The sequence below is a fragment of the Elgaria multicarinata genome, chromosome 2 (assembly GCF_023053635.1).
Source record: "Elgaria multicarinata webbii isolate HBS135686 ecotype San Diego chromosome 2, rElgMul1.1.pri, whole genome shotgun sequence".
Lineage (NCBI taxonomy): Eukaryota > Metazoa > Chordata > Lepidosauria > Squamata > Anguidae > Elgaria > Elgaria multicarinata.
In genome coordinates, this window is record NC_086172.1 from 105,623,198 (window position 1) to 105,642,126 (window position 18,929).

General features: G+C 41.7%; 1 protein-coding gene across 1 annotated transcript in view; it reads left to right on the plus strand.

The window, feature by feature from the left end:
* Positions 1-6,240: 6,240 nt before the first annotated feature.
* SLC5A12 (solute carrier family 5 member 12) overlaps positions 6,241-18,929 on the plus strand; it is a 31,870-nt gene continuing 19,181 nt past the window's right edge. The window contains exons 1-4 of the mRNA XM_063118796.1: positions 6,241-6,597; positions 13,509-13,574; positions 16,638-16,689; positions 17,325-17,392. Coding sequence (XP_062974866.1) covers positions 6,241-6,597; positions 13,509-13,574; positions 16,638-16,689; positions 17,325-17,392 — 543 coding nt within the window. The remainder of the gene's footprint in view (positions 6,598-13,508; positions 13,575-16,637; positions 16,690-17,324; positions 17,393-18,929) is intronic.

Here is an 18,929-nt window from a genome sequence, read left to right on the forward strand (position 1 = left end):
CAATTCAAATTTGGTATGCTTAAAGCTCTCCTTAATATCTATTACTGTGCCAATTTTGATGTCTTTATCTTTAAAGCTTATGCAGATGTAAGTGTTTGTTTAAACATATCAAATCCTCCTTCTGCGCCCCCCAGTGGCCGCTCGGAAATCAACAAATGATTCGCTCCTAAATAGGTAGCAAAATAGGTCAGGTCTTTTGGCTTTAAAGCACAATTAAAGCAGGATGCATGGGAGTACTTCACAGTCAAAGCAGATTATAAGCTGGGAAACTTCGGAGTCCTTTGCACGCAATTTGCAGTGATTGCACAGTATAACCCTGGTGTGATGAAGCTCATACACTAGGGCTGTTTCACTAGGAATGAGGGAGAAATTTGTTTGATTTGCATTTTGTTAAGGACTTGCCAAAAGTGCATTTTGACTATGCAAATAAGAATACTATTATACTTCAATTCCCAATTCTCTGAACAAAAAGTATATGCACAAATGTGGATATTACAGAAACGTGTGCACAAAATTGTATATCCTCACCTTCTAACATGAATGCTCCTGTAGGGTGACCATATGAAAAGGAAGACAGGGCTCCTGTATCTTTAACAGTTGTATTGAAAAGGGAATTTCAGCAGGTGTCATTGGTACATATGGAGAACCTGGTCAAATTTCCTCTTCATAGAATCATAGAATAGCAGAGTTGGAAGGGGCCTACAAGGCCATTGAGTCCAACCCCCTGCTCAATGCAGGACTCTACCCTGCAACAGTTAAAGCTGCAGGTGCCCTGCCGTTTTTTAAATCTGGTCACTGTAGTATAGCTCCTGCAGCTTTAACTATTGTGATGAAGAAGGAATTTCATCAGGTTCTCTCTATATACAAATGACACCTGCTGAAATTCCTTTTTCTATGCAACTGTTAAAGATACAGGAGCCCTGTCCTCCTTTTCATATGGTCACCCTATGCTCTTGTTCAAGGTTCAAGTCAGTCAGCCAGCCACACTTTTCTCTAGGATACTCCTTTCCATTTCCCTCAGATTTCTGATTTTCCAACTGATACTCAACACCCTGAGGCTGCTGACCATGGTCAGTTTCCATTGGACTGTTTGTTTGTTTGTTTCCTACTTAAGATTCTTAAAAGCATTTTTGTACTTCTGTTATATTTAGGGCTCCCTTATACCTCAATCGAGCCTCGTGTGGCGCAGAGCGATAAAGCAGCAGTTTCTGCAGCTGAAACTCTCCCCACAGCCTGAGTTCGATCCCAGCGGAAGCTGGTTTCAGGCAGCCGGCTTGGGTCGACTCAGCCTTCCATCCTCCCGAGGTCAGTAAAATGAGTACCCAGTTACCTGGGGGAAAGGTAACAATGGCCGGGGAAGGCAACGGCAAACCACCCCGCTATAAGGCCTGCCAAGAAAACGTCCGTGAAAGCTGGCGTCCCTCCAAGAGTCAGTAACGACTCAGTGCTTGCACGAGAGGTTCCTTTCCTTCCTATACCTCAATCAGCCTGGTTTGGGTCAGTTTCTGTTGGCATTTACTACCTGAGTTTACTATCACTGGGAGTATTTTTTAATGAACCCAAAGGCCACAGATAAATTTACTCTTCAGGTGATAAGAATTCTGAATTGGTATGAAAAGGTATCTTCTTAGTTGTAGTGACTATCTGCTTAGTTGTACTGTGCTCGACAGGATGTTCAGAACTCTGTGTAGGGTTCTGAAGTTAATGTTCAATCACAAATCTCAATTGGTAATTGACCTGAAGATATTTTTGATGTAATGGTATGGCATTACCACTATCATGTTTATCTGTTAGATGTTCATCATACTTTTAGATTTAACATTAACACTGGGGAAGAACTTCAAGCCAATTCAGCTAATTCCATTCTTACTGTTCTCTGCTAGTGTAACTGAAGAACTTTGCACTCCTGGAAATTAAAATATAACTGAGGCAGACCAAAGGGGGAAAAATAACCAAATCAAGCTAGTTTCTGTCCCATGAAATTAAATCCCCATGTAAAAGTTTCAAACATTTTTGAACTGATAGGTTTAACCTTCATTTCATAATTCTGAACACAACACTGTTTACATCAATACAGGCTAATTTATACATATAGATGCAATTTAAGAAATAAGTGCTATAATTTAAATAGAACTATAGTTAGGGATGTGTGAATCAGCAAACTCAAGCTTGTCAAGGTTTTCTGAATTCTACCTCAAAACTTGTTCTGACTTGATTACGTATCAGATTGCATGCTTTGTTTTTTCCTTTTTGCAAGAAAATTTGTGTGTATTTTTCATTCACATTTCTACAAATGTATGCATGCATTTTTCTTCAATTGTGAACATTTTTTTTCAAAAGCACACAATTTCCACACACTTTTTTTTCAAATTGATGCATTTTTGAGTGTATTTTTGTTTGTTTCCCCCCACAAATTGCATTGCAAGCTCAGAAATGTACAGATGTCAGCTGCAAAATGTGTCCAGGCCTGTGCTGAGTTTCAGAAGGTGTGAACAGGATAAATACTAGCCAAGAATGAACTCAACTGAATTTCTGTTTAACATTGTTTTCGCTGCTCAAAGCTCTTGGAATTGCAAGCCGGTGATTAAGACAACATTGTTTGTGGAGGGTATCTCTAAACAAATTAGAAAATAGTTTTAGGAACTACTAGCTTGAGGCTACTCTCACATGGCATGATAGCACATGGCGATTATAAGATTGGTTATCTGAAGAAATCGTATAGGATGAAACAGGACTAATTTACCGGATTCCTTCTTTTGCAGATCAAAAAAAATATATGAACCCAACAAGGAGTTTATTCCATTTGTGGTATAGGGATTCTGCTATATGTAAATGTAATTTGATATACTTATGATATATAACCTTGAGTGTTAAGATAACTGGATATTCTGCTTTAAACACTTTTGCAACTTGTCTTTAAGAATTCATATTGAGTGTAATAATTTATATGTGTAGGAGCATATGCAGACATCCCATGGTCTTTTGTTGAGTGTTTAACTGTACTCAGTGTATGCAGTTGGGTGCTCTTTGGGCTCTGTTGATTTTTGTATTTTTCCAACTGCAGCCCATTTTTCTGTTTTGGGGTTAAAGGAAGAGCCCTGTTCTCCTTTCATAGTATTGGAAAGTGCTCCAAGTAGAGAACACTTTCAAATAGAGGGTTGTCCCCAGATAGCACTTTAAGTAGAGGACTGCCTCAGCAAAGCAGGACACAAGGCCATCCATGATAGACCTATTTCTCTATTTCTCGGATGGACAAACTCCCTGACATCCACTGCAGGGAAACCTAGGTTGCTTTGGGCACCATGGATTTCCCAGTAGTCATGCTATGTCTCCCTGAGGTTGTGGAGCAGCTCTCTGTGCTTCTAAAAGATGTGAAAGGTTAATTGTGGCTGCCATTAGCCTATAGTGGGAAAAATTGAGCCATAAATGGCACCTTTTATGCTATTTGCGGCCATGCTTTATAACCACAAATGGTGTAAATACACTATTTATGGATGTAATTTCACCATGATCAGCTAACGGAGAGCCAACCCACAGGAACTCTTGCAGATGCTGAGGTGATCATGGCCGGGCCGATGCCAACTAAGGAGGTCAGATTCTTTGGAATCCGGCCTCATTTGAGTCTGTGGCAGATTTCTTCAGCATTCCTCCTCTTTTCTTAGCTGTAGGACTTCAGATTGCAGTTGGAAGATCACAGGATTACAAATAAATATATGAATGAGTAAAAAAATCTCATGCCTTTGCATGCCTGAAAGTGCTGCAGTGGGGCTTACTCCTGACTAGATATGCATAGAACTGAGCTGTGTGTTGTACCCTTGGTGGGTAAATGCCCACCCTGATAAGAATTACATTTAGCTCTACCCACTTTTCTTTCTCTGTCCTGGCTCTGGTCTATGCCCTTAGCCGCACACACTGCTGGAATGCAGCCCCAGAGACCTTTCCCAAATTGGAATTCAGCCCCCAGGCCCAAAAGGTTCCTCACCACTGGCCTATAGCCATGCATAATCAGTTGTTCCTGTTTTCATATGTGAGATGTTGGTAAAGAAAGACCCTTTCAGACATCCATCTGAATGCATTTAGAGGAGTGAGTGGGAGATCACAAGCTTTAGCCAGTGGTCTCATCCTTACATGTGTTTGACAGAAGACCTGAAAGAGCCAATACAGACACAAACTGTAGGTTCTGTCCATAGGATTGTGAACCCACCCTTAACAATGGTCTTGAATTGCATGAACATAAACTGCACATATACTGTTGTATACGCATTGGCTCTTTCAGACCTTCTGTTGAACATATATAGAGGGCCCAGCCAATGGGTGGAATCCTGCTTGTTCCACCATCCATGTTCAGAGGAACATTTGAATTGGTCTCATTATGTATCAACCCATTCATTGCTGGCATATGATAAGTGCACAGCAAACGGCCTAACAAATTAATTACATGCAGAATGCATAACGGAAGTCAAGGGTAAAGCAGGAGATGGATTTGAGTGGAAAAGTTGCGGGAGGAAGTAGTTGCTGAAGGATGTGATTTGGAGGAGAGTAGTGATAAGTGGGGAAAGAGTTACATATGCCCTCCTCCCATCCACCACTTCTCTACTTCAAATCTTCCACCCAAGCCTGCTTTCCCTTGCAAAAGCAGTGATTGGGCTCTTGTTGTATGTGTTTTGTTTGTACATGTGTTTTGTGTGTGATGTGTAGGCGTTGACAAATCAGTCTATTTCTGTCCCTGTCAGTTGCACATGTATCCAACCATTCCATAAGTCCATCCCATACAATATTGATGGGTGAATTTATCCAGAATGAATTTGTTATTCACTCAGAAAGTAATCAATCTGTCTATGTGAGCTCAGATCTCCTTTAATGTGAAATCTCATTGGAAAGGTATGAATTAGGCTGGTTCACTTAAAAATGCAGACCAAACTAAATTCTTTTCCATCCCTAGCAAGGTGTACTTCTATCTCACAATGGATAGATAGGCTTTGGTTGGCCTTTCATAGATCACTGATTATCTTATGGAATCAGTGGACTTACTTGCTATTTGATATGTCGGTGCCAGCCTAAAATGACTTAAATTAGCACACTCCCATCAAGTAAGTCAGGGGTGGACTAATTATGGCCTACAGCTCCCATCATCATTCACCATTGACTAGGTTGGCTAGGTCTGATGATTGGTTGATTGCATTTATAGCCCGCCTTTTTTCCTCCAAGGAACTCCTCCTCTCACAACAACAACCTTGTGGGGTAGGTTGGGCTGAGAGTCTGTGACTGGCCCAAAGTCACCCAGTGAACTTCCATGGCCAAGTGGGGACTAGAACCCTGAACTCCCAAATCCAAGTCTAACACTCTAGCCACTACACCACACTGGCTCTCAGTTGTAGGCTGAAACATTGGGAGGACTTCAGACTACCCACTCCTGAAATAGGTGAAGACATTACTGACATTACATGCCACATTTAAAATCAATGGTTTGCCATCTTTTTGCTTTCCCCCCTTTCCCTCAGCCACCCACTGTGCTCCCCAAACTTCTTTGCAGGATTGGGGATCCCTAAGGAACAACATGGATGGTAGAACTGGGGGGATCAGCAAAAATTGCCACCCCCACTTCCACCAGTGGAAGCTTCTATTGAATTTAAGTGCCTTCTGTGAACAGAAGGAGCCATCCTACTCACAGAGGAGCAATTCAAGATCCGAAGTCATATTTAATCAAAATCTAGAGATTTTGTGGGTTTTAAAGCCAAGGGCTTTCATATCATTGCAAAGCTGACAAAGCTTGTCATAGACCAATGAACATAAGCTCTCAACTCTATGGTTTCTATTTTATTATGTAAAATGCTGACCAATCAGCATGTAGTGAGTCGAAGTGTTAAAGTAATGTTTAACCTTAAATGAAAAGCTTGTCAGATAAAAAAGGGTGTGAGCTCTCTGGAATCCCTCTTTCTTCCCACTGTTTAAGAGCAGGCACCTTGAAGACTTTTTTTTTATAAACCAGACAGATAATAATTGCACTGAAAGTGCCAGTCCTTTTAATCTGGCCTATACAATAATTGCTACAGCATGACCTTGGAATGAACTAAATCCTGTTGAACAAACACTCCTGTTGAATCCTGGATTGTATCTGTGATTTTAAATATATAATTGGCTAAACCATGGGGAGGTAGTTGTTTTCTTGCTTTGAAGAACTGGTTTCTTATATAAGCAAAGGAACAAACCAAATTGACTAGAGCCCCGCTAGTTAGCACAATGACCAGCTTCATTGCTCCAGATGTTAAAAATTTTGTCTCCTGGGACTATGTTGTCTTTGCGGCACTCTTCCTCATTTCTTCCAGCATTGGAATATTTTTTGCAGTTAAAGAGAGGAAAAAAGCAAGTTCCACGAACTTTTTGGTGGGTGGCAGGCAGATGACTTGTGGACCAGTAGCCCTGTCCCTCACGGCTAGTTTCATGTCAGCAGTGACTGTGCTGGGAACCCCAGCGGAGGTGTATCGTTATGGGTCTTCCTTCATTCTGTTCTTCATATCTTATACATTTGTCATCCTCTTTACTTCAGAACTTTTCCTACCTGTGTTCTACAAATCTGGGATCACAAGCACCTATGAGGTAAGCTTCACTTTCAGGAAAGTAACTTCTGCCCCAAATCTTGGACATTTAGACAGCTATGCAGTATGGAAGATATGTCAACTGATATGTCAATCTTGTCTAGATTGATGCAGACATAGAACAGTATGTTTAAATCAGTGAAGACAAGGAATAGATATGTGTGCTGGGTAATCTTTGGTTCAGATGAAAAGACTTTTGGTTGCTATAATTAAGGCTTGGTTGTGACAAATTTGTTGGGTTGGACCCAGATTTAGACATCTTCATCTGGGTTGGTGGTAACAGACTTCCGTGCCCCCCTCTTCTCCACAACAGCCCCTCCAGCACTCTGGAAACATTACACAGATGGTCTAGGGATGCTGCTGATTTGGTTGAACTGTGGTGCAGGGGGAAGGGGGGAATCTCCCAACAATCAGGTAGGGGGACCTTCAGTGACTGCAGCCCATCGAGGGAAGACAGATTCTGAATCCATCCCATTCTGTGCTGCAAGAATCCATATAGCAGCAAGAGGGAAGAATAAGGAATGTCCTTCAATGGATGAATATCTAAAAATATAGCAAATAGCAGAAATGCTTTATTTATTTATTTATTTATTTATTTATTTATTTATTTATTTATTTATTTATTTAAAAACCTGGAAGGAATAAGGCATGATATCAGTACAATGATACATTTGAACAGAACTGGGTCTTGTTTATTCAATATGGGAATGAGAAACATAATGATTCCATTTCTGTCCAACTATTTTCTTTCTTTAAGAACTTTCTTTATGTTCAGTTGTTTGGAATAGATAGAAAGATAGACAAGTGAATCACCTCTAATAATAAGGAAAAGATGGATAATTTCTAATAAGGTATGAAATATCCACAACTGAGTGACATGCTATAGCTGACAAGTATCTATAAACAGAAGAAAAAAGATTAAATACTTGATAGAAGGAAACAGCATCTGAAACAAGTAGCAATATGATTGCACTGCAGATCATGATTGGGATCTCTGGCATTTTCCTCAAATATCAGCAGGTGCACATGCCTATTTTGATGATCGACACTCTGGATGACAGTTTAACCTTTCCCTTTCTCAATCTAAATCACTCTCCAAGAGATACAACATTGATATCTGTCTTTTTAAATAGCATTTTGGGGATGGGGTGGAATTTAGATTAGAGAAAAGGCAAGATGGGGAAGGGTTAAACATAGGGCATGTCTACACAAGACTTTTATCCCAGGGTCATCCATAGGTCATCCCTGTGTTTCCACATGACACACAAGAGTTCCCAGGGGCAACCAGGAATGACCCATCCATTTCCCCGGGATAACTGGTTGTCCAGTTATCCCAATTTTGCCCACAGTTCTGGGACCATCCTGAGACTGCAGGAGGTGTGGGCACCTGTCCTGCTTGGTGCCCACTTACTTGCGAGTAGGTGCGGCACCAGAAATTGGCAGCAATTTTGCTACCCCTGGGATGGCAGGGAGGGAGTTTGGGGGCCAATTTCGGGGGGAAAGTTCCTCCCCTTACTTTTTCATTGGAGTGAGGCCTCACTCTTGCTCAACTGGCCCCACGGCTTCCAAAAAAAAGGCAGCCTCAACATCCCTGCTTCCTCCTTGGATGTTGCATGTCACATGTGAATTCAGGGAGAGTATGTCGTGATCAGCATATCACGAGATCCTCCTCCTCCCTCCCTCTACACACTTAGGTCTAGACATGCCCATAGTCTCCCCAAGTGCCACTTCCCTAGGGGCACTTGGGGAGCTCCTAGGTAGGCATGTGGGGCTAGATAGGCATGTGGGGCTCCTAGATCCTATTCATAGTGAGACAGATCCATCTCCACAAAAAGGCATGGAGCAAATGTAATCCTGCATCCAGCATTTGGAGGATCCATGTGCTATTCTCAGAGCCAGCCCTAAATTATGCAGGCTGATGCACCCGAATCAAGCAGCGAAGCAGGAAGAGCAGAGTGGGAATTTGCCACTCTGCCCCCTTCCCCTGCCAGGAGGACCCAACCCTGCCTCCCCACCACTTCCAGCAGGTGCTCTGGAGAATTTGCCACAGCAGGAGAGGAACTGGCAGGGCTCTCTAGAGCAACCTACTGGGTACACTTCAGGCTGCTGCTGCTTCTTACCATGGGTGCCTGCTCCCATCTTGTCCCTCATCCACAAAGCTGCCGTGAGGGTTAGTCAAGCTATCTTGAGAGGACTTCAGCTGACCTATCATGGGAGCTTATGTGACCTCTGGTGACAGTTTGGTCAACCTTTCATGGGAGCCCCATGGATGGGCAAAAGGCAGGAGTGGCCAGATAGGCCGGAGCGGGTGGCTAGCTGAGCTGGCTGGTCAAGCAGCTGACCAGCTGAGTGGGCAGGTGGTGGTGGATGCACCTGTGGGAGCACTACCACCTCGCTTGAAACAATAAGATACAATGGGCTGGGCCTGGTTACTCTGTTTTACTCCTGCCAGATTAAGTGCATGTGAGGGTAAACGATTTTAGGGGTTTCTTGGCTGGCACTTGGTGATCTGATTAGATAACATTAACTCTCACTCTCTCACATTCAGACAGGTAGATAGTTGTGAAAAATTGTTGCACTATCAGGTTATGGCTGTATATTAATCAAGACTGATTAGTCATTTGTTCAAATAAATACAGATTATCATCGCACTAAATAACAATGTGTTCATATAGCACCCTAAGCATTCCAGATAATTCTGGTAAACCTGGAAATATTATTCTTATTTTGGATGGGAGCTGAATTATTTGAGGCATACAAAAACTGGAATTTTGTATGCTGATACAAGCCCATTCTAATTGGGTTGAGTGGTGATGTACAAAATCATGGTGTCTGACTATAATGAATAAATCAGTGGAGATAGTTGACAAAGAAGAGAGCTGGCATGGCCACACAAGAGTGGTCACCAGGAGCAAAGCAATTGTATGACCTCCTGGCCTTTACTTCTACATAATGTAATTAAGCTTCAGGAAATAATGGCTGTACTGGATAACAAGCTATTAGTAGGAATGCATGAGAAATCCCTTTCAGTTCATTTTAACCAAGAATTTACCCAGTTGTCATCTCCTGGAACTGAATGCAAACAAGAATGTAATGTAATGATCTAGTAAAACTTTGTACATTTTAGAGCATGTGATGCAACTCGCAGAACAAAAACACATATTTGAAAAATTCACATGAAAACACCCATATATTTGAAAAATGTGCACAGATTCACTTTAATCCATGGGAGAAACATAGATACATCCCAGGAAATGTGCACAAAAATATTCATGAATTTTCAACTGAAAAGAAAAAGCAAAGCTCACCATCTGACACAGATATGAGTCAGAATGAAGTTCAAAGTGGAATTTTCCCTTACTTAAAAAACTAGATCCTGGGGTGATCCTGTGAAGCTGATTGGTGGGAGATTCAGGGTAGATAAAAGAAAACATTTCTTCACACAGCGCATTATTAAACTATGGAATTCGGTGCCACAAGATGTAGTAATGGCCATCAATTTGAATGGCTTTTAAAGGGGGTTAGATAAATTCCTGGAGGAGAAGGCTATCAATAGCTTCTAGTCCTGATGGCTATGTGCTGTAGTAGAGGCAGTTGCTGGGGAACATGTGCAGGAGGGTGCTGTTGCATTTGTGTCCTGCTTATGAGTTCCTGGTCAACAGCTGGTTGGCCATTGTGTGAACAGAATGCTGAACTAGATGGACCCTCGATCTGATACAGTATGACTCTTCCTATGTTCTTAATTCAGAGAACCTCTTTCAGCTCTAGTTTTGATAATTCACACATCCCTATGATCTCTATGGTGCTTCTTGTATATTGTATTAAGTTTCTGAAAATTGTGGGGTGGGTGGGGAGTATTTTCTATGATTTTTGACTCAGTTAAAATGGTAGTGCATTGTCACAACTGAGTAATTATTGATAACACAACCCGAGTGACCTGGATATAAGTGCTGAGAGCAGGTAGTTTTTGAACAATGGATTTTCCTCTCAAAGTTAAAGTTGCAGTTGTTTAAAAAACAAACAAGCTAGGAACAGAAGACATGGACTGTGAAAGAATAAGAGTTGCAGAAGATATCAGCATGGAATATTCTTTATTCGTTCTGAAGTCTGAAGTTACTTGCAGAAGCCTTGTCTAAATAAATGCCTATAAAGATGTTAAGTTTAAAGGAGAGGGGGGGGAACCCCATTCCTTTATATTTCTGTATTTGCTTTTCAAAATCATTATTATTAGGGCAAGAGGAGATAGATGGTATCATTAGAGAAAGGAGAAAGCTAAGGTCTGATAGACAGGAAATGGTGAGACAAACAACAGGTATGGTTTCAGAGTGGGTCAAAGCAACTCAAGGAAAGACCAGCAGAAAGTATCACAGGGTTAAAGTATTTTGGAGTTGTTGACCAGGCTGCAGGCAGTGTCTTCCTGCTTCCTTTTTAGGGACTGCTGGGAGCCTGGATCAAGGAAAGCTCAGATGGCCTCAGCTTAGACTGGTTTCTAAAGCATGGTGGGTTTGAGGAGGAGAGATCCCCCCCACCCCACAACAATTAGAAGGAAATATTACTAATATAGTAAAACTGTGCACATGAATGGGATTAAGGGGAGTATATTTAAATGTATGGCATCATTCAGAGTTGTTCAGCTTTGATAATCTGATTCACATATGTTCTAAATTTGCACCCTAGAGATCACCACCTTAAAAGTCAGGGAATAAGAGTAGATAGGGTGACCATATGGAAAGGAGGTCAGGGCTCCTGTATCTTTCACAGTTGTATGGAAAAAGGAATTTCAGCAGGTATCATTTGTATGCATGCAGCACCTGGTGAAATTCCCTCCTCATCACAACAGTCGAAGCTGCAGGAGCCCTGCCCACTTGACCAGATACAAAAGACGGCAGGGCTCCTGCAGCTTTAACTGTTGTGATGAAGAGAGAATTTCACCAGGTGCTGCATGCATACAAATGACACCTGCTAAGATTCCCTTTTCAATACAACTGTCAAAGATACAGAAGTCCTGTCCTCCTTTTCGTATGGCAGCCCTAAGAGTAGACTGCGACAATCATTTTTACCCCTGTCCACATGGTGTCTTTCTATTACTCTGTGGTTGAAAAAGCAGGCTCACCTCAGTCTTGGGAAATACTCAACGCATGTTCAGATTACAGTTATCCTGTGGTGGAAAATAAGTAAATAAATGCACTTGAACTGCAGTCCTATGCACAACGATTTGGTTGTAAACATCATTGAACTCAGTGGGATTTACTTATGCAGAGGATATGCAACTCTATAAATTGAAATGCATAACGTATCTTATACTGGAAATGCACTTATTGCTACACTTGATCAATTTAGCTCTTCAGTGGTTCAAAGGGAATCCCTTTGTTATCTCTGATCACATATTAGATCAAAGATAACAGGGGATTCCTCTCTCTGTTTCCATTACAAGCTCTGATTGCCTCCAGACAAGAGGATAGGCTTGGGAATGCAAGGGTGGGCTCACAGAGGCTTCTCAGCCCTCCACAGGGTGGATTATGCCTGTGGGCCACAGGTTCCCCACCGGTGATGGAAATTTTACTGGGGTAAGGTATTGCAACATGACTTGGTCTGGTGCTGATTTTGTTGTCTTATTTCACAAGTGGCAGGTTCAGTGTGGACAGGGAGGGGTTTAAGGCTTGGCTGCCCTGGTGATCACTCGGCAGTATCTTAATGGTGAAGTGTTGCATATCCACTCTACCTTTCACTGCTGACTGGCTTGAGGAGATATGAGAAGGGAATCACCTTTGGCTTCTGACAACTCCATGGCATCTAATGCTATCCAGCTAGATGAGGTAGTAGGTGCCTTGTTGGCAAAATGAACGGCCAAGGAAGAACACAGCTCAATTAAACAACTGATCTGGTGTTTGGAGGCAGGATGGAATTTCCCAACTAAGGTAGATATTGAGAGGTCCCCCAGCTTTCATCTTAATTGAACAGGATACTTGTACTAAGAGGTCAAGTTGGATGTTGTTAAATTGTTTCTGCCTATTGCAGATCCCTGTAGGTTAAATATAGTTGTGGTCCTTTAGCTGTCCAATATTAATTTAATTCCCAATTGTTCTTATAGGCATAGTAGAAGCAGAGCAATTTCACAGGCATTACTGGGCCTATTGAGCCAGATGTAATATTTTTATTTATTTATTTATTTATTTATTACATTTTTATACCGCCCAATAGCCGAAGCTCTCTGGGCGGTTCACAAAAATTAAAACCATCATAAAACAACCAACAGGTTGAAAACACAAATACAAAATACAGTATAAAAAGCACAACCAGGATAAAACCACGCAGCAAAATTGATATAAGGTTAAAATACAGAGTTAAAACAGTATAATTTAAATTTAAGTTAAAATTAAGTGTTAAAATACTGAGTGAATAAAAAGGTCTTCAGCTGGTGACGAAAGGAATACAGTGTAGGCACCAGGCGGACCTCTCTGGAGAGCTCATTCCACAACCGGGGTGCCACAGCGGAAAAAGCCCTCCTCCTAGCAGCCACCTGCCTCACTTCCTTTGGCAGGGGCTCACGGAGAAGGGCCCCTGTAGATGATCTTAAGGTCCGGGTAGGTACATATGGGAGGAGGCGTTCCTTCAAATAACCTGGCCCCAAACCGTTTAGGGCTTTAAATGTCAATACCAGCACTTTGAATCGGGCCCAGACCTGGCCTGGCAGCCAATGAAGTTGTAAAAGGACTGGCGTAATGTGATCTCGCCAGCCAGTCCCTGTTAGTAAACGTGCTGCCCTGTTTTGTACCAGCTGAAGCTTCTGGACCGTTTTCAAAGGCAGCCCCACGTATAACGCATTGCAATAATCCAATATAAGACCAATATAAGACCAAGGATGATAGAATGACAAATATTTTTCATTTACTATTTCATCTTTCCCCCTAGTATTTGGAGTTAAGGTTTAACAAGCTTGTTCGTGTGGCTGCAACATTGATTTACATAGTGCAAACGGTAAGACATATTCATTTTTATATGTGTACCAAATGCCCTGATTTCTAAATACCTCCTACATGCATTGAACTTTTGTGCATTGGTCTCCCCTATTCTCAGAGGACACTATGTGAACAGCATGCTGGCCTAGATGGACCCTTGGTCTGATCCAGAATTCTTCTCCTTATGTTCTCTTCTATGAAGTTGGCACATGTGAAAGAATGAACATGTGTGCATGAAGTCTTCCTCTCTTATAGAAAAAAGTAGGAATCTCTGCCACATTCAGGACTCCGGACCATTATTTGGAAATGAATCTTTTTGACTGAATTCTACATAAATTAGCTTAGGATTATGACCTTTCTAGGTTTTATTTACTTCAGTAAAAACACCTATTAATGAATACATATAAATCTAAATCCTTCCTTGTCTTATGTTTGCCATGTAATTCTTCATCCTCGAAGGAGATTTCCTCTTGAAATTTGGGTTTCTGGTTCACACCAGTTTTCTAAAACAGGTAGTGGGCCATCAGAATCCACACAGGTTTTTTGGAAATCATTCACCACCACCACCACCACCACCACCACCACCATCAGTCTACAGCATTAATACAACACTTTAGGGTACTCTGAGTATTTCAGATGGATTAGCTTTCAGCTCCATGTGAGGGGCAAAAGAGCCATGAACCTGAATGACATACTACTTGTTCTTTATTTGTTTTAAAATTTATTCTGATATGAAGTCAGAACAACAAGAACTTCGGACTTCTTTTGCACATCACATGCTATTAAGAGAACATCCTTCCTTCTTAGAAGTGTATGGCAACATCTGATGCTGTTGCAATAATAGCTACTTCCTGGAAAGAATCCAAGAGCAATCTTCACAAATCATATGGGTCACAAATTGCCAACATGGAAAGAGGACTTTGTTTTTGCCTGGGGTTGCTTGGGAAGCAGTGTAAAGTTAATTGGCTTTTCTTGGTGGGTAACCCAGGACAGATATGCCTGTTCAGGGAACTGTTTGTTCCCAAAAGGATTCTACCCTCCAGATGAATTCTATGAATCTAAAATAGCATCAAGCAGTAGATTGGCACTTGTCGAAATTGCTCACCTTACAAACCTTTAGGTGAATCTGTAGAAAACTGCAGAACTATAGAATTTCACTAGCTTATTGTAGAACTGTTGACTATCTTATTCTGCGTTAACCCTGTTGGTATCATTTCACTATTTTTTGGACTGATTGGTAGAGGTGTGCTCTCCACCCTGGAATTATCTGGTAACTAGGGCTGTGCATGGACCTCCCAAACCACTTCGGGCCGACCCGTCCGTCCCCCACTCCATTCTATAGAGTGAGATCTGGAGGGGCGGATCAGGATTTTGCCCCCCTTCCCTACTTACTTGGCTCCATGGCGGAGAGAGAGAGAGAGAGAGAGAGAGAGAGAGAGAGAGAGAGAGAGAGAGAGAGAGAGAGAGAGATTATTACTCCTATTGGCTGGCTGGGCTTCCAGTGCAGGTGTGTGTGTGTTCCTCATCTCTGTCATCCTATGGGGAAGCTGTTGTTGCATTGACTTAACTTGCTCCAACGCCCAACTGACAGTGGGGGAGGGGTGCCTCCTCCTCTTCTTCCTGCAAGCCTCCTGCCCTCTCTGAGGATGGACAAGCTGTGTGATGCTGTTGTGGCATTTTATTAATATATATTTATTTAATCATTGCACTAAGCACTTCCTGCTGCTTCATTTCCTTTCCCTCACCATACAGATGAAGGCATGAGAGGTGCCTGAGAGGATATTTGAGTACAGACTTGAAAAATTCACTATAAATCACTGCATGCAGGGATCTGTTCCACAGTTGGAGTGCCTAAAGCCCTCTTTAAAAGCCATCACAGTGCCAACTTTCATGTGTTTTTCTTTAAAACTGAGGGAGCTGTGAGCATTTCTGTTAATTCCCACTGACAAGAATGTACCTGTTACCCGAAAACAGAGCGGTTTTTCATTGAACTATCTGGCAGAGTGAAGAGAGGGACCCGCTCTGGAAATTGGGGCAGAGAATTGCTTCTACAGAGCTCTGTCTTGAATTTTGAGGTGGAGAAGACCCACTTTGCACACCCCTACTGATTGGTACTATACAATTATATGCAGGTTTGCATGCCTGTGTCTATTTAATATTTTATTATTATCATCAATGCATATGAAAGAAGTATTTCTTTTTAAAGTAATATACTTTTTAAAAATTAAAGTTAAAATTAGACCGGTGCAACATTTTGGCAGAACATCCCAATGTTTCATATGGGTGTAATTCTAAATGCATTTACTAGGGAGTAAATCCCGTTAAACACAGTTGGGCTTCCATCTATTGAAATGCACATCATAGTAGGTATTTGCATGGAGAGAGCCAATTTAACTATTATGCCAACTAAGTTATGTGCTAGAACACTGCCAAATTTAGAATACTGACTGTACAGTTTCTGAAATCCCTGTGAATCCTTTAAACTTAACTTTCATTATTTGTTACATACATTGTAATCCAAGCCTCTTATTGAAGGATGGCGTACATGGTCCTCCCTCCCTTTAAATCCTCACAACAACCCTATGAAGTAGGCTAGACTGGGAGATGGTGACTGGCCCCATGATGCCCTATGAGTTTCATGGCTGAATGGGACTGGACTCATTTGACACGCTAGCTACAACTACACACTGCAATTCAAAAGGCAGCAAATATGCCTTGTTATAAGAAGAAATATATTTCCATGTGTATGTGGGTTAACACTGGCAGAAGAGAATAAGCATTTATGTATGTGGAACCCCATAATATTATTTTTACTTTGGATCCCTATGTCCTTTGTTTTATGTGGGCTGGATCCAGATTTCATCATATTTAAAGCAGGTCCACTGAAATAAATGGACCTTTTGTTAGTCACATAAGTCCCATTGATGTCAATGGATCACTTCTACATATGACGAAAGCTGAATCCTACCTTGTGTGTGTGTGTTTCTTTTGGCTTCTTCTATGGATAGTTCTCCAGTTAGAATTCATTTAGCGGAGACTCCATGTTGCTCTTTTAATATTTTCTTTTCCTGCTTCTTCACAGATCCTTTACACTGGAGTGGTAGTCTATGCTCCAGCTCTAGCTCTCAATCAAGGTATGTTTCCAGCCAAACACACAGAGCTTTGGCAGTTATCCTTGTCACGACACAAGGAGAAATATGAACACCTAATACTTGGGAAAGAATTTTGCCTTCTCCTGTTACCTTCCCATTTGGCAGCTCTCTCTCCCCACCGGTCAGTTTTCTACATAGGATTGTGTTATTTATTTGCTAGGTTTTCCTTTTGCTAAAAAGTAAGTGGAAGAGATGTGTGCTGAACAGTTATTCAAGGTCTTGGCAACGTTCCCAGTTCAAGGTAATGATCTAAGACGATGCCATGTACTTTGACACTTTCTGTTCTTCCAACTTTTTGCTCTAATGTCATATGTAATGTGAACAGGAATAAGGCTGGGATTGAGAACTTGTTGGCCTTGTCTCGCTACAGAGGGTAGATTTATGTAGCCTGATACCACATCATTTTACTTCTATGCCAGATGTCATCTGTTCACCTTACAAAGGAATCTTTTTTAAGGTGTACTTCCTTCAGGGAAACAATAAAAATGAACTTCAGGACATGACAGCAAATAATGGAAGCATAAGTAAAAGTCATGGCTCCTGTTAGAAATAACACATCAGATATTGTAGTGCTCTCAGATGACCTATACCTAATTCGATTTCCTTTGCCTTTGCAGTGACTGGATTCAATCTTTGGGGCTCAGTATTTGCAACAGGAATTGTTTGCACCTTCTATTGCACACTGGTATGTACTTGACATGGGGTCCAGCTCAGAAACTGTTTATGAGAAGAATGTTCAAAATGGTATTCATTGACATTGATATTGGTGACCCCAAATGAGTCAATGTCCCAGGACACTTCTGTATTTCTCTGTGCAGTAAAGAAGAACTTTATATTATAATTTGTTTCCAAATACTCCTGCAGAAGCAGAAGGGCGAGGGAAAAGTTCTTTGGTTCCGATAAGCAAGTGATATATGATTGCAATAGACCTGAAAATCTCTGTGTAGACGATAACCTGCTGTCTTGCATAACACAGCCTTTCCAGTAATCTTAGGATGCAGTCCTAACTGCACTTTCCTGAGATTTCACTTCATTGGGCTTGTTCAGACAACACTTCAGGCTGGTTAGCAAAACTGTGGTTCTCTAGGGTTAGCACTAACCACAAGCAGTGCTGTCGGACACAACACTTTAAGCCACACTTAGAGCCGCTAACCCTGCTGCAAATGGTCTGACTGTGGTTAGTTAGTGAGCAGGGTTTAGCAAAATGCATTCCACAATGCACCTTAAACCCTGCTGCTTAACTCAAAGCCTTAACCAGCTTTAAGTTTAAGGTGTCTTCTGAACAGGCCCATTGAATGCAGTGGGACTTCCTTTTGAGTGCATTGTTTTGGAGACGAATGAGATGGTGCCCTTCTTGTCTTCATGCAGTTGACCTTAGTGCACTAGCTGAGCAGACTGTTGATAGTGATATATATCTCCATCCATATCATACCACGACCCATCCTGCATAAATACATGGGACTAGAGCTTGATCAGGGTGAAAGCCTTGCCAAGCAGCACACACCCAAACACCCTCCATAAAAGCAGCAGCAGAGAAGAAGAGCATTGGTTGGGAACTTGTATAAAGTATGCACAAAAGGGTGGGACTTTTCCATGCACCCGAATGTGTAATTTTTGCAGTGAAGATGGAACCACACAAAAATCCAGCACAGCCCTTATTGAATCCTTTTCCCTGTGTGGGCATTTGGGCATTAGTAGCTCACTTCTCCTGAGTTGGAGAGCTGCTGCACTGATCCTCTGTTCAATCTCCATTGGCTTGGCCCCATCTCAGACCGGGCATTGGTAAGAAAGATCGAAAGCTCTACAAAGATATGCGATCCCTATGCGATTTAGAGCTGACTACACATTATGTTATATGTGTAGCATCATGTAGTTGAAGGTTGTCTTTTTAACAATGCAATTATTTACTCCAGAGTAAACATGTCCCAATTTGGATCACTGTGCACTGGGAAAGAAGTATTCATTTGCTTCCTGCAATCCCATCCCACACACACATGGGGGAGGGAGGGGATTAAATAAGGGGGGGGGAATTTCCATTGACACCAATGGAGGCTTTCCTCCACATTTTTTAAAATGCCATGGCAGTGTGATTTCACTTTTTTAAAAAAATGCCATGGCAGTGTGATTTTACTTTTAAAGTAAATGACGTGCAGAAGTTTAATCTTCCCCTCCTGGTCTGTGGCGATCTAGACTCAAATGGGTGCCACACACACTTACTCTAG